Source organism: Podarcis pityusensis (genome assembly GCF_964106645.2).
Source record: "Podarcis pityusensis genome assembly, chromosome: 2".
NCBI classification, from domain to species: domain Eukaryota; kingdom Metazoa; phylum Chordata; class Lepidosauria; order Squamata; family Lacertidae; genus Podarcis; species Podarcis pityusensis.
This window is the reverse complement of record NC_138029.1, coordinates 34065779-34078069: the sequence shown is the minus strand read 5'-3', so window position 1 is coordinate 34078069 and position 12291 is coordinate 34065779. Positions and strand designations below refer to the sequence as shown.

The 12291-nt window shown below is 45.5% G+C and overlaps 1 protein-coding gene across 3 annotated transcripts in view; it reads right to left on the bottom strand.

Annotated features, from left to right (window-relative positions):
* The window catches only part of LOC308470362 (polycystin-1-like), a gene marked incomplete at its 3' end in the record, with an annotated part of 67445 nt that overhangs the window by 48678 nt on the left and 6476 nt on the right, over positions 1-12291 (bottom strand). For all 3 annotated transcript variants that reach the window (XR_013982392.1, XM_080993521.1, XM_080993522.1), the window contains exons 5-10: positions 11362-11636; positions 9727-10105; positions 6296-6476; positions 3677-3903; positions 2595-2713; positions 2106-2253 (exon numbers count right to left, since the gene is read on the bottom strand). Coding sequence is in view for 2 of the 3 variants with exons in the window: in XM_080993521.1 (XP_080849647.1) it covers positions 2106-2253; positions 2595-2713; positions 3677-3903; positions 6296-6476; positions 9727-10105; positions 11362-11636 (1329 nt within the window). The remainder of the gene's footprint in view (positions 1-2105; positions 2254-2594; positions 2714-3676; positions 3904-6295; positions 6477-9726; positions 10106-11361; positions 11637-12291) is intronic.

Sequence of the window (12291 nt, the reverse complement as noted above, 5' to 3'; positions counted from 1 at the left end):
GTAGCCCCACGTAGAGCGCATTGCAGTAGTCCAAGCGGGAGATAACCAGAGCATGCACCACTCTGGCAAGGCAGTCCGCGGGCAGATAGGGTCTCAGCCTACGTACCAGATGGAGCTGGTACACAGCTGCCCTGGACACGGATTTAACCTGTGCCTCCATGGACAGCTGTGAGTCCAAAATGACTCCCAGGCTGCGCACCTGGTCCTTCAGGGGCACGGTTACCCCATTCAGGACCAGGGAATCCCCCACACCTGCCCGCCTCCTGTCCCCCAGAAACAGTACTTCTGTCTTGTCAGGATTCAATCTCAATCTGTTTGCCGCCATCCATCCTCCAACCGCCTCCAGACACTCACACAGGACTGTCACCGCCTTCACTGGTTCTGATTTGAAAGAAAGGTAGAGCTGGGTATCATCTGCATACTGATGAACACCCAGCCCAAACCCCCTGATGATCTCTCCCAGCGGCTGCATGTAGATGTTGAAAAGCATGGGGGAGAGGACAGAACCCTGAGGCACCCCACAAGTGAGAGCCCAGGGGTCTGAACACTCATCCCCCACCACCACTTTCTGAACACGGCCCAGGAGGAAGGAGCGGAACCACTGTATGACAGTGCCCCCAGCTCCCAGCCCCTCAAGACGGTCCAGAAGGATGTTATGGTCGATGGTATCAAACGCCGCTGAGAGATCCAGCAGAACTAGGAAACAGCTCTCACCTTTGTCCCTAGCCCGCCGGAGATCATCAACCAGTGCGACCAAGGCAGTTTCAGTCCCATGATGAGGCCTGAATCCCGATTGGAAGGGATCCAAATGGTCCGCTTCTTCCAGGCGTGCCTGGAGTTGTTCAGCAACCACTCGCTCAATCACCTTGCCCAAGAATGGAAGATTTGAGACTGGGCGATAGTTGGCCATCGTGGCCGCATCTAAAGATGGTTTTTTAAGAAGCGGTTTAATAACCGCCTCTTTCAGCGGGTCTGGGAAGGCTCCCTCACGGAGGGAAGCATTCACCACCCCACGAAGCCCATCGCCCAGCCCTTCCCGGCTAGCTTTTATAAGCCAGGATGGGCAAGGATCAAGGAGACAGGTGGTTGGTTTCACTCGTCCAAGCAGCCTGTCCACATCCTCGGAGGTAACAGATTGGAATTGATTCCACGCAATTTGACTAGACAGGACTCTAGCACTCTCCCGCCCCGGCCCTGCTCCCACGGTGGCGTCTACCTCTTCCCGAATCTGAGCGACTTTATCTGCAAAAAACTTTGCAAAATCATTGCAAAAGGCAGAGCTCTCAGGCAGCTTTATAGATGGTCTCATGCTGTCAAGCCTATCAGAGGAAACAATCAGTCACTGGAAAGCAAAGACCAATGCAAGGCTGCAAAGTTTTTTGAAATGTGCAGGGGAGAATACACCTGGCCACATCTTAGTTATTTTAAAGAAAGAGCAAGAGGCAAACATGCTCCCTCCTCATTATGGGGGAAAGTGAATCACTTTTATTTACCCCACAAAAAGGCCCTGGACCAATCTGTCTACAATTTGGCAGGTTCACTGCACTCTGGAGGGACTACTCTGCCAGTAAATGTCATCTACCTTGGTGAAAAACAGGGGGAAGTTATAACATTTTATATTATCTATGGTAGCAGATGGGGAATACAGAGTTTTAATTTTTAAAGGGTAGTTCAGAACCTAAATTACAGATCGAAGCAGAGAGAGTACAGAATGACTTAGAAACAGATCAATATCGTTTTAAACCACGCAGATACAGATGCAAGGTGAATGTTTGGGCCCACGCACACACTCTTATCAAATTTATTACTGTGATCAGCATATGCAAAGGTTGTAATTTAAGTACCGCATTTTATAAGAAATGAGTGCGACTGGAAGGCAATTCCAATTACAAAAATGAATTAAATGGTGGAATTAACAAATGGAGGGGGAGAGAACTGTAAAAAATCTGCAGCAAAGCCATTTTCCTCAGCTGAAAACAAGATGTTGCTAGGGAGAAATGGCAACTTATTTTTTAATTAAACTGCTTTAAAGAATAAAGACAGAATCTGTTATTCTTTGACCTAAGGGATTGCAAGGAAGGGAGCAGAAGGGGTTTCTCCCTTACCTGGTGGAATCAAATGTTGACTGGGACTGCAATATGGGCGGAAAATCTGGAAACGGGCCTGGATTGGCTTATTTGTTGCTTGCATAGCAAAGTCTAGGGAGGCGACTGTTCCATTGTGGCTGAACCAGAGGCCTGGAAAGAGCATCAGCTGCAAGACAAAAGCAAGTCAAGGGTAGCTGGGGGGCAGTTTAAGATGGGTAGAGGGTTTAGGGCCTACAGTGAACATACTGAGCAACAATGGCGCCACAGTTGGTTTTTTTACATATGAGGTAAGCTACAAGAGACACATCAGATTTGGAAATCAGGGTTTCCCATGAACTTCTAATATTGGGCTTTCTGGGCAATTTTCTACTTACATAGATGTTGGATTGTATAATGCTGAGATCACTGTCAAAAAGCAGCAGATTTCTCAAGGTCCCTCAGCAACATCTTGTGGAACAGAATATGTATTTGAAGCATGAAAACAAATCAGCCCTGGAAATACATTACCTCCACTTTGCTGCCCCCTAAGAAAGGAGCTGCTTTTCTGGTGCTGACATTCTTCACTTCATAGATAGTGCTAAACCTTGGCATTCCCGTCAGGAAGACGTTTGGGCTTGGAAGCGCAGCTGTAATCACAGAGCACATAAAAAGGAACTGACAATGCAGTCCTATAACATCCAATAGTGAGGCAGGGTGAGGCTGTGTTGCTCTGCTGGCTTCCCAACACTGCCCGTTGCTGCTGCTTACCAAGACGGTGTGGGGAGCTCAGAATATAGCAATCAGGGTTAGAAGCTAGACTTGGCTGGCCTCTTGGCAGACCCTGCTTTCCGCTTCCTTTCAGCTCTCTCCTATTTCCTTTTTGTGTCCACCTTCTTCACCATTCAGCACTTCCTCATCAGCAGGAGCTCGCATTCAGTTTCATCATTCTTCCCACATCATGGACTAGAAGGCTCGTTTTCAACTCCTTGCAGGAGGAATTATTCTAGTCCATTACAGATGACCCATCCATCTCTAGAGCAAGTTCACTGAGTTTTTTTTCAACCCAACCTGCATCTGTCCTATACTCCGGGCTGTGTCTCCTAAGCTGCCCATCTTTCCCTATTCTCTGCTCCTTGGTTTCCTCCACCAAGTTACCAACTCTGTCATCCCATGACTGCAAAGTTTTCTTATCGACCTTCGAAAAGAGATTTCATCACAAGGATTTCGAAAGTCCAAGTCTCTAAGGCTAATGGGATTGCCCCTTACAACTTTGCTCCAAGCTTCCTGAACAGATTAGAACTACCTGGTTGTCTTTCTCAGCTTCCTTCTAATGAATCCTCCTCTTTTGAGAGGAGTGATCTCATTAGATGAATAATAAAGATCAGCCTATTCATGTTTGTTTCTGCATTTATTGTTTAATTTATATGCCACCTCACATCAAAATAGGCTTCTAATCTGTTTGCAAAGTACAAAAGCTGGTTACACAGACATTACAATATAGACACCCACAATGAAAATACACAGTAATACCACCCCATCAAAAATTTGCCAAAAAAAACCCAAAAACCTCCATTAAAATAACAGAACACAAACTAGAATGCCTCCAGTACCTCCAATTGTCTTTTCACAGATGAATGGTGATTTCTCAGAGCATGGGTTACATCTCCAGTATCCTTTTGAATCCGCTAGAAGCATCTTCACACACATTTCCTTCCCTCCCTCGGGTCGGCCTGAGGACATCCAGTTCTGGAATGTATCTGCGAGGCCCCCGTCAACCCAGCACATCAACCCAGAGGAGCCAAGGTCATGCAATCCAATCCAAACGGTGCCAGCACTGCTGATAAGAAAGACAAGGAAAGGCAATAACTCTGGTAACACCACAGACTGGGCCAATATTTGGAGACAGAACAGGATGAAGCCAGTGGTTTTCAACTAGTGTGCTGTGGCACCCTAGGGTGGCTTGAATGATGGTCAGGGCAGGCAACACTGGCCTGTGTCCCTCTTTCCTTCCCTCCCTCCTCAGGGAAGGGAATGGACAAACAAGTCGCAGGCCCCTGTGGGGCAGTGTGATGAGGAACCTCTATTTGGGGCAGGAGGGGCAGCTCAGAGACCAGGGGTGGCAGCAGTGGCTGCCCAGAGGACTCCAAGGAGAGGGGAGAGGAGGCTGAGGAAACACTCCACAAGGGAGAGTGTTTGAAAAAAGGTGAGAGGCTGCCAGTTTTTCAGGCAAGGGGTGACATAACTGGGCTCCTGAGCCCCACAGGGGTGCTGCAGAAAGAATATAGTTGGTCAAGGGAGCCATGGACTCAAAAAGGTTGAAAACCTCTGGGATGAAGCCATTGATCGTTGTCATGCTGCTTGACATTTCATTGTTTAGCTTGATTGCACTATACTTGCCTGATGCTAAGGCAGTCTGAGAATATTTTGAACAAACAAGAAACAAACAAGCTATGGCTGGTTTAAATAACCCTCATACTAACTGTATGGAAACAATTGAACCATGGCTCATTGCTAAGCAAAATGCAGTTTGATCAGCAAGCAGACAAGTGTATCAGCTTCAAGTAAAGAGGATCAGAAACAGGGTTGATTAATCTGTCCCTTTTGGTTCTCTGTTTCTCATTTTTCCAATCAATTTCAGGTCTTCACAGTACTGCATATATTTTTTTGTTTTTTGTTTAAATACCCTCACAAAAGTTCTTCAGCATATTGGTGCATGTTTTTGTTAATAAACACATTTTTGTATGCAGTTTTGAAATACAGAAAATTGCTTGCAAAAATATGTGTAATATACTGCATTTTTGCCTGTTACTTTCACTAATAATTGAATCTATAGGCACACTTTACCATAAAATACATTTTGGTACACGTAACATTGTTGGAGAATGGCACTGAAAAATTAGGAGAAAGGTGAATTTCACAGGATGGTTGTGTTCTGGTTGTGAATTAAGTAGGTTCACCTTTAAATATGAACTAAATCCAGTTGTCCTCAGTCCTTATGCACAACCCAACATGCTCATCCCTCAGGCCAGCTATGGCCACCACCTGTCTGTACCAGTGTCCATTCCTTGGCCTAGTAAACATACTTGGGAGGGAGGCAGCCACGCTCAGTCTGTGGAAAGCAGCTTCCGCAGTTGCCACCATCTTCATTTCCTGGTACCATGGTGGCACAAGAGGGAGGACAGAGACCATCTTGCCCGGGGCCACCTCAAAACTTGGCATCAGCCCTGGCAGCTAATCTGAGCATTAGTTGCTGCTCACGGATGTACAATGATATGTTGGACCTTCTGGACCAACTGAGCTTGTGCAGCAGCTGGGACGATAGAATAAAAACTTGCCTGCAATATCTTTGCTTATATTTATTTTAAGAAATAATCAAACAGCTGCAAAAACACCCTTCTCACCACTCCACACTCCCCCAGCAGAATACAAAGCATTTGGTCATCTTAAATACAGTTTTCAAAATAATCAGTTACCCTGTCACATCGCTGCATTTGGTGCAGCAGGTATACTCCACCTCTAATTAGTTACATTATTAAGATACAGGTGTGCTGAAATGTCGATAGCTCACAGGTGTGCTGCCATGCAAATCATTATTACAAACACATACCACTGAGTAGCACTATTGACCACACCAATGTCAAGAAAAACCAACATGGTATGGTCTGTTGGACCATCTAATCTCCAGGTGAATGGTTTTAGAAAGTATTTCAGAGACCTGGATCACGCATGCCATATTACAATACAACAAACCTTCTGTCCCTGGGGCAGGGTAGTCTAAAAAAGGTAAAGGGACCCCTGACTGTTAGGTCCAGTTGCGGATGACTCTGGGGTTGCGGTGCTCATCTCGCTTTACTAGCCAAGGGAGCCAGCGTACAGCTTCAGGGTCATGTGGCCAGCATGACTAAGCCGCTTCTGGCGAAGCAGAGCAGCGCAGGGAAACGCCGTTTACCTTCCCGCCAGAGCGGTACCTATTTATCTACTTGCACTTTGACGTGCTTTTGAACTGCTATGTTGGCAGGAGCAGGGACCGAGCAATGGGAGCTCACCCCATCGCGGGGATTCGAACCGCCGAATTTCTGATCGGCAAGTCCTAGGCTCTGTGGTTTAGACCACAGCGCCACCCGTGTCCCTGGCAGGGTAGTCTATGCATTAAAAAAAAGAAAGAAAATCCTTATGATGTGTGGAGTTGGGAAACGTTTACAAATGAGGCACATGCTAAAGTTACTTACTTAGAAAAAGATTTCTGGAGGTAGCTCTGTACCTCCAGGGACCTCACCACCACCAGGTCTCCTCCAGGCACACCCTGGCAGAGCTTCCTGGCATCCTGCCATGTCTCCTTTGTCTCACCAAGCCAGTAACAGTTCAAGTTCTGCAAACTGATTTGTCCACCTCGTGGGCAAGAGGAAGTATCTGAATTAAAACAACAACAACAACCACTCAAGCTTAAGAGAATACCAGAACATGCTGTCTTGAATTGCAGAAGCCTCACGTGTTTTTAATGCTATAAGCATTTTTTAAAATAAAATAAAAAGTTGGGCTTTTTCTTTCTGTTGGTGAAGAACATCTAATATAGTATGACAAGGGTATTTGTTTTAATATTATATACAGTATTGGAATAGAGATTTCTAATGCGAGACCATATTGATAGCAAAACCTAGGCCCCCAAGACAGCTAAAGTAGGTTACAACTCAGCCGTTGAAAACAATAAAATAAATTAGTCATCTCTGATTTAAGACCCATTGCTACAAACACCATTTTGATTTTGGTAGGAGCAATTAATTCCATCCTACACAGGCGTTATAGATTCATAGAATTATAGAGTTGGAAAATGACCCTGAGGATCATCTAATCCAAGCTGAATATGCTGCAGTCTCATGCAGGGATCGAACCGGCAACCTTAGTGTTATCAGCACCACACTCTAACCAACTGAGCTATCCTTAAGCGGAAGCTATATCATGAGGTCCTTCAGAATGAAAGGAGCCCTTGACAGAGCCCATGTTTGGAATTATAATCTGCAGAAAGCAGATCTGGCAACACCAAGCCTGAGCACCAATATCCCATCCCTAAGAATGCATGCAGGATTAAAAAAAAAAAAAGTTTAAAGAAGAAGTTACAACCCTTCGTTAATAATTGTTTTTGTATAATGGACACACACTTTTCCTCACAAACCCAACTATCTTGGCAACAACAGGAGGCTAGTTGGCAGCCCGCTTGAAAAACTTGTTGTCGTGACAACCCTAAACAAAGTCTGATCCGTTGCTGACCCCATAAATCCTCCCAACTATACAAATCAATTTTTAAAGGCTCCCCACAGCTCTCCTTTAGGTGCTGGCATTCAGGTGTCCAGAGAAGGGCTTTGTTTGGGTCTTTCAGCCCTCCCAAATGCTGCCCAGTAAACTTTGTGACTGTTTCTATGGAGCCTGGCTTTCAGTTTCTGCCATCTTTTTCCAAACAAGAAGGGGAAGAGGGTGGTTTATAAACAGGTATTCTACGGTGGGTAGCTGTCTCAAGAGGAGAAGCATTAACAGTGCAGGCCTATGTGTGTCCACTCAGAAATAAGAGCTATTACGTTCAATGAGACCTACTCTCAGGTAAACATATTGGATTGGATGGTTGGGTGGGTTTTTTAAAAAGATTTGAAATCAGGGTTTGAAGTAAATTTACACGCCCTCCCTAAGGGGGAACCTGAATAGTGCTATTAATTGGGACCAGCATCAATGCTGATCTAACACTGAACCATGGTTAAGTCTGGGAAGAGGATGGAGCACACATGCACATGACCAACTCCCAATTGCTTAACCAGGGCATTAAGAAACATGGCAGTGCTACTGCTGACCATGTCAAAGAAGCTTCTTAAAGGTGCACACAGAAAGCAAAGTTTTGGGCCTGACAGACAAGGATGCTCAGCCTTTCCTTACATCTACAAGGAGCATCCACACAATGTCTTTTAATTGTGGCTAATTCATTCAGACTGATAATACCTCCTCACCCTCTTCTGACAAATACTAACAAAGATCAGCTTCAGAGTTCTGCTCTTTAGAGTATGATCTCTGAAATGTGTACAAAACAGCTGCATTAACCATGCCTTGTGTATTTTAAGGATGGATTCTCCACTCTTTTTAGTGCTTCTTGACGGGAATTAGTTTGAGCATGCGTGCATGAGTTTTGCATGAATCCTTCTCTTTTCTTTAAGAATAATTTGCCTGGAGCATTTTTCCATAGTCAAAATGGGTTGGTTTAAAGCGCAAAGTCCGCCATTTCTAACCAAAACGACCCCTTCTAACCATCCTGATCTAGTGAACAGAAGGGTGGTTAAATCATGCTGAAAATTGACTGACACATGCTAAGAGATCTAGCCTTGTCATCCCACTGCAGCTATGCTTTTCCAACACAGAACTCCCACTTTGTAGAAACACTGCTTCGCCTACCTGTGTCCCCTTTGCCCAGCAGCAGGAACAATAGCCACCATGGTCGAAATCCCTGGGATGCCATCCTCATCAGCATCCCAGCTGCAGCTCTAGGTGAGGTTAGCAGCTGACTTCTCACCTTCTGTCCACCATCACAGCATCCAGGCTGAGACAATGGGAACCTTAAGAGTGACCCCTCTCACACTCACAGCATCAGACGGACCCGACAGTGCTGTGTGCCTTCTGAGATCAATGGCCGATATTGCTGGCTGCCTCGCGCTGCTTCCCTGGCTTCCTGCCTCTCTGGTCTTTTTATAAGGGCTCTGCTGCTCTACAACTCTCTCTCTCTCCCAGGGGGAAAAATGCCTTTTTTCTAGCTGCCCCCTAGTCTCCCTGGTTACACATCTGCTGTTCCCCTTCAGCCTTCTGCACACTGACAAGTTCGCTTTCTCTAGAGCCTCTGCTCTGCTGCCTTGTCCCTCTTCCTTCCACTTTCCTAATATCCTAACATGAAGTCCAGGTGTCCCCATCATGCTTGCAATAATCTCTCTTCCCGCAAGGTCAGTTTCTCTCACAGACATGCTTCAGATCCTGCGAGATTCCAGAGGTTTGGTGGAGCCACTTTAAGCCAGCTTTCATCTTCCACATCACCTTAACTCCAGCTCCTCCCTTATCCACACCTAAATAACCTTGATCCACTTCAGATTGTCTCCACCATAAATCCTGCACCTTCTGTTAGGGGCCATATACTACTTATTTGCTCTGATCTCCATTTTTGACAGCTTCCAACTTTGCATAACATTTAGGAGAACACTTCCCTTGAGGTCGGCACCAAAATTTTAATACCTTGGAAGCTTTATTCAAAAATACACCCTTGACAAACATACCATGGTCTTCCCCTTCCACAGGGGTAGGGAACCTTCAGCTTGTAGGCTTAGTAAGGCCTGACATAGGTCCCAGTTTGGCCCAGGAGGCCATTCCCACCCCCACCCCCAACCACACCCTCCTGCCCCACCATTGACATCAGATAGTGATGACAGGGGATTAACAAGTGGACAGGTCTCACCCTCTTGTCAAAAGAGCCTGCTGAAGGTGGGGTAAGCCAGAATCCGGCCCACCAGGATGGAGGAGATGGCACGCTACTTAAAGCATCCATGCTTAAGTCTACCTTTGACTCAAAATAATGGCCAGCTTCCCCACCCACCCAAGTGGGACATAGATAGACATCTCTCTGCAGCACCACTTATCTCACCAAGAAGTTCCTGGCCTCCTGGATCCTTCATTCTCCAGATGACAGACAGATCAGTACCTTCTTGGACATGGATCCAGATGTCTATGTTGTTCTGGTGTCTTACCACAACCTTTGGACACTTAAGGATTATTGCTTTCACGGGCAAGACCACATGAATAGTAGCTCTGTGGAACAGACTCTTTCCAGCAGTCAGGGCCTCAACCTTCACCATATAGGTACCAGGAAGATACACATGCAACACTCTTGGGTTTGTGGTGCTGAGACCTCCATCACCTCCATCTCCAAAGTCCCAGATGTACAGAATGCCAGGCAGTGAGATATTAGCAACGAATTCAACAAGTTGCCCATGCTGTTGCCGTGTGGTGAATGAGAGTTTCACCTAAACAGAAAGAGCAGGTAGGAAGGTTTGGCTCAGGTTTAATTTCCCTTCCTCCAATCCAAAGCATAAATAGGATGCAGGTATAATTTCATGAGAAGGGGATAATGTCCCTCACTCATTAATAACATCAGGTTATTCCTAATTCCTGCAGCTTGTACAGCACTCAGCTAGAGGCCGTGCAAATGATAACATTTTGGGTAGTATGAAGAGGAGATCCAGATCAAAAGGGTGCTGTGCATTAACTGTAACTGTTCTCATAGTACTGCAGCAACAAAAGGTACAGAAGTCCTGTTTTGGATGAAGCATATTTGTCAAATGTCTGCAGCAATTAAAGACTCAAAGACACTTTTGAAGACCAGGCATTCCAGAACACGCATGGACTGTTTATAGTCTTGCATGGCCTACTTAATTTTTCAAAAAAATTAAACTCCCAGTAATGATCCAGCAATGAGTTTTAAATTTACAAAGTGCAATATAATATAATAAAATAAAATAAAATAAAATAAATAAATAAAAGAAACAATAAAAAATATGAGTATTTAATGTTCTGAATGAGCCATCTCCCATCTTCAGCCACAAATCAGTACAAACACACTGTGGACCATCTGAACAAAGCACAATTTGGAAGCCCCTGCTCTAACCTCTAAAATCAGTGACTGGGTTTGGGAGAGACAAGGTGTCCAGCTTATGTTTATGGAGATCAAGGAAAAGGAGCTGTTTTAGAACTTGAGCTTGCACTGCCAGTTTTAAAGTGGCCTTTGCCCCTCACCACTGGCTCTTATTATTTTCCATCACTGGCAGGGGCGGCTTCCATTTCCCAGGACCCTTTACAAACCCTCTAGAAATTCCCTCACCATCTGGTGTGAATATGTGAAGTTGCTGAGTCAGAGACCACTAGCCCATCAAGCCTAGTTTTGTCATGTCTGACTGGCAGCAACTCAAGGTCACCAAGGTCCCATTTCTCTTGTCTGAGATGACAGGGATTGAACCTGTTGTAGACAAAGGATGTGCTCTGCCAAGAATCTGCTCATCATCAGCATCACTTAGTAAAGAAGGGGTAGCTAACCTGTGACCCTCCAGATGTTGCTGGACTATAGCTCCCATCATTTCCTGACCACTAGGCTATTCTGGAGTCCAACAACATCTGGAGGGACACAGATTCCCCATTCTTGTAGGGAAGTAATGAGCTGGATTTCCTAACCACAATTCCCAAACACAAAATTGGGCAGAAATGCTATTAGAACTGATTCCATTACCTGAATTGGGTATGCAGCATGGATGAGTGTTTTATTACACACTTGGCTCTGGATTTCATTGGAGCACACCTTCCCACAGTCCTCCTCTGCTTCGCTACCTAGAGATCCACATAGGCAACGATCCAAAAAGTCCATGGCATAATAGGTGTACCCTTTGCTATAGCAGAGTTCAAGGCAGGACTTCTGGGTGTGGGTACCAGTTGAAAGGAAAGAATAGTGCAGGACTGCATCACTCCTGGTCAGGGTGTCCTTCACACAGGACATAAAATCAACAGCTGGGAAGGGAGGAAGAGAAAACTCACGGTAAACGTTTGAACCACTTATGGACAAATGCTTGAAAAACTCTGTTTCTGTTTCGGTTTGCACAGCTTTGTTTGTTTACACTTTACAAACTATTCCAGCAAAACAGGCAAGAAAGCTCTCCCCATTTTGCAGAGTGAACACTGAGATGGATGCAGACGCAAGCAGAGTCCTGCTGAATCAGTCCAGAAGCAACATTCTGTCCTTGCAGTAGCCCGTCAAATGCCTTTGGGAAGCCCAGAAGTGGGACCTGAGCACAAAAGCATGCTCCTGCTTGTGATTGCCAGCAATGGATATTGAGGCAAGCTGCTTTTGATATTAGCGTACTGTACTACTGAGCTAGGTTTTCTCCTGAAGTAGAAGGCCAGGAGTCCAACAGAACTGTCCGCAACCTCAACCAGACTCCAGCTCCAGGATTCTTTGGGCAAAGTGATATGAAACTGATATAAATATGTAGTGTAGATAGAGCTGCCTTGAACAACAGTCATTTCCAGTTTGAGTCTCTGTAGTGGAACTGGGGAACCTCTGCCCTAACAGAGGCCGCTGAATGACAACGACAACTCCCATCATCCTTGCCCATTGGCCATTCTGTCTGACGCTGATGGGAGTTTGAGTACAACGAGATTCAGA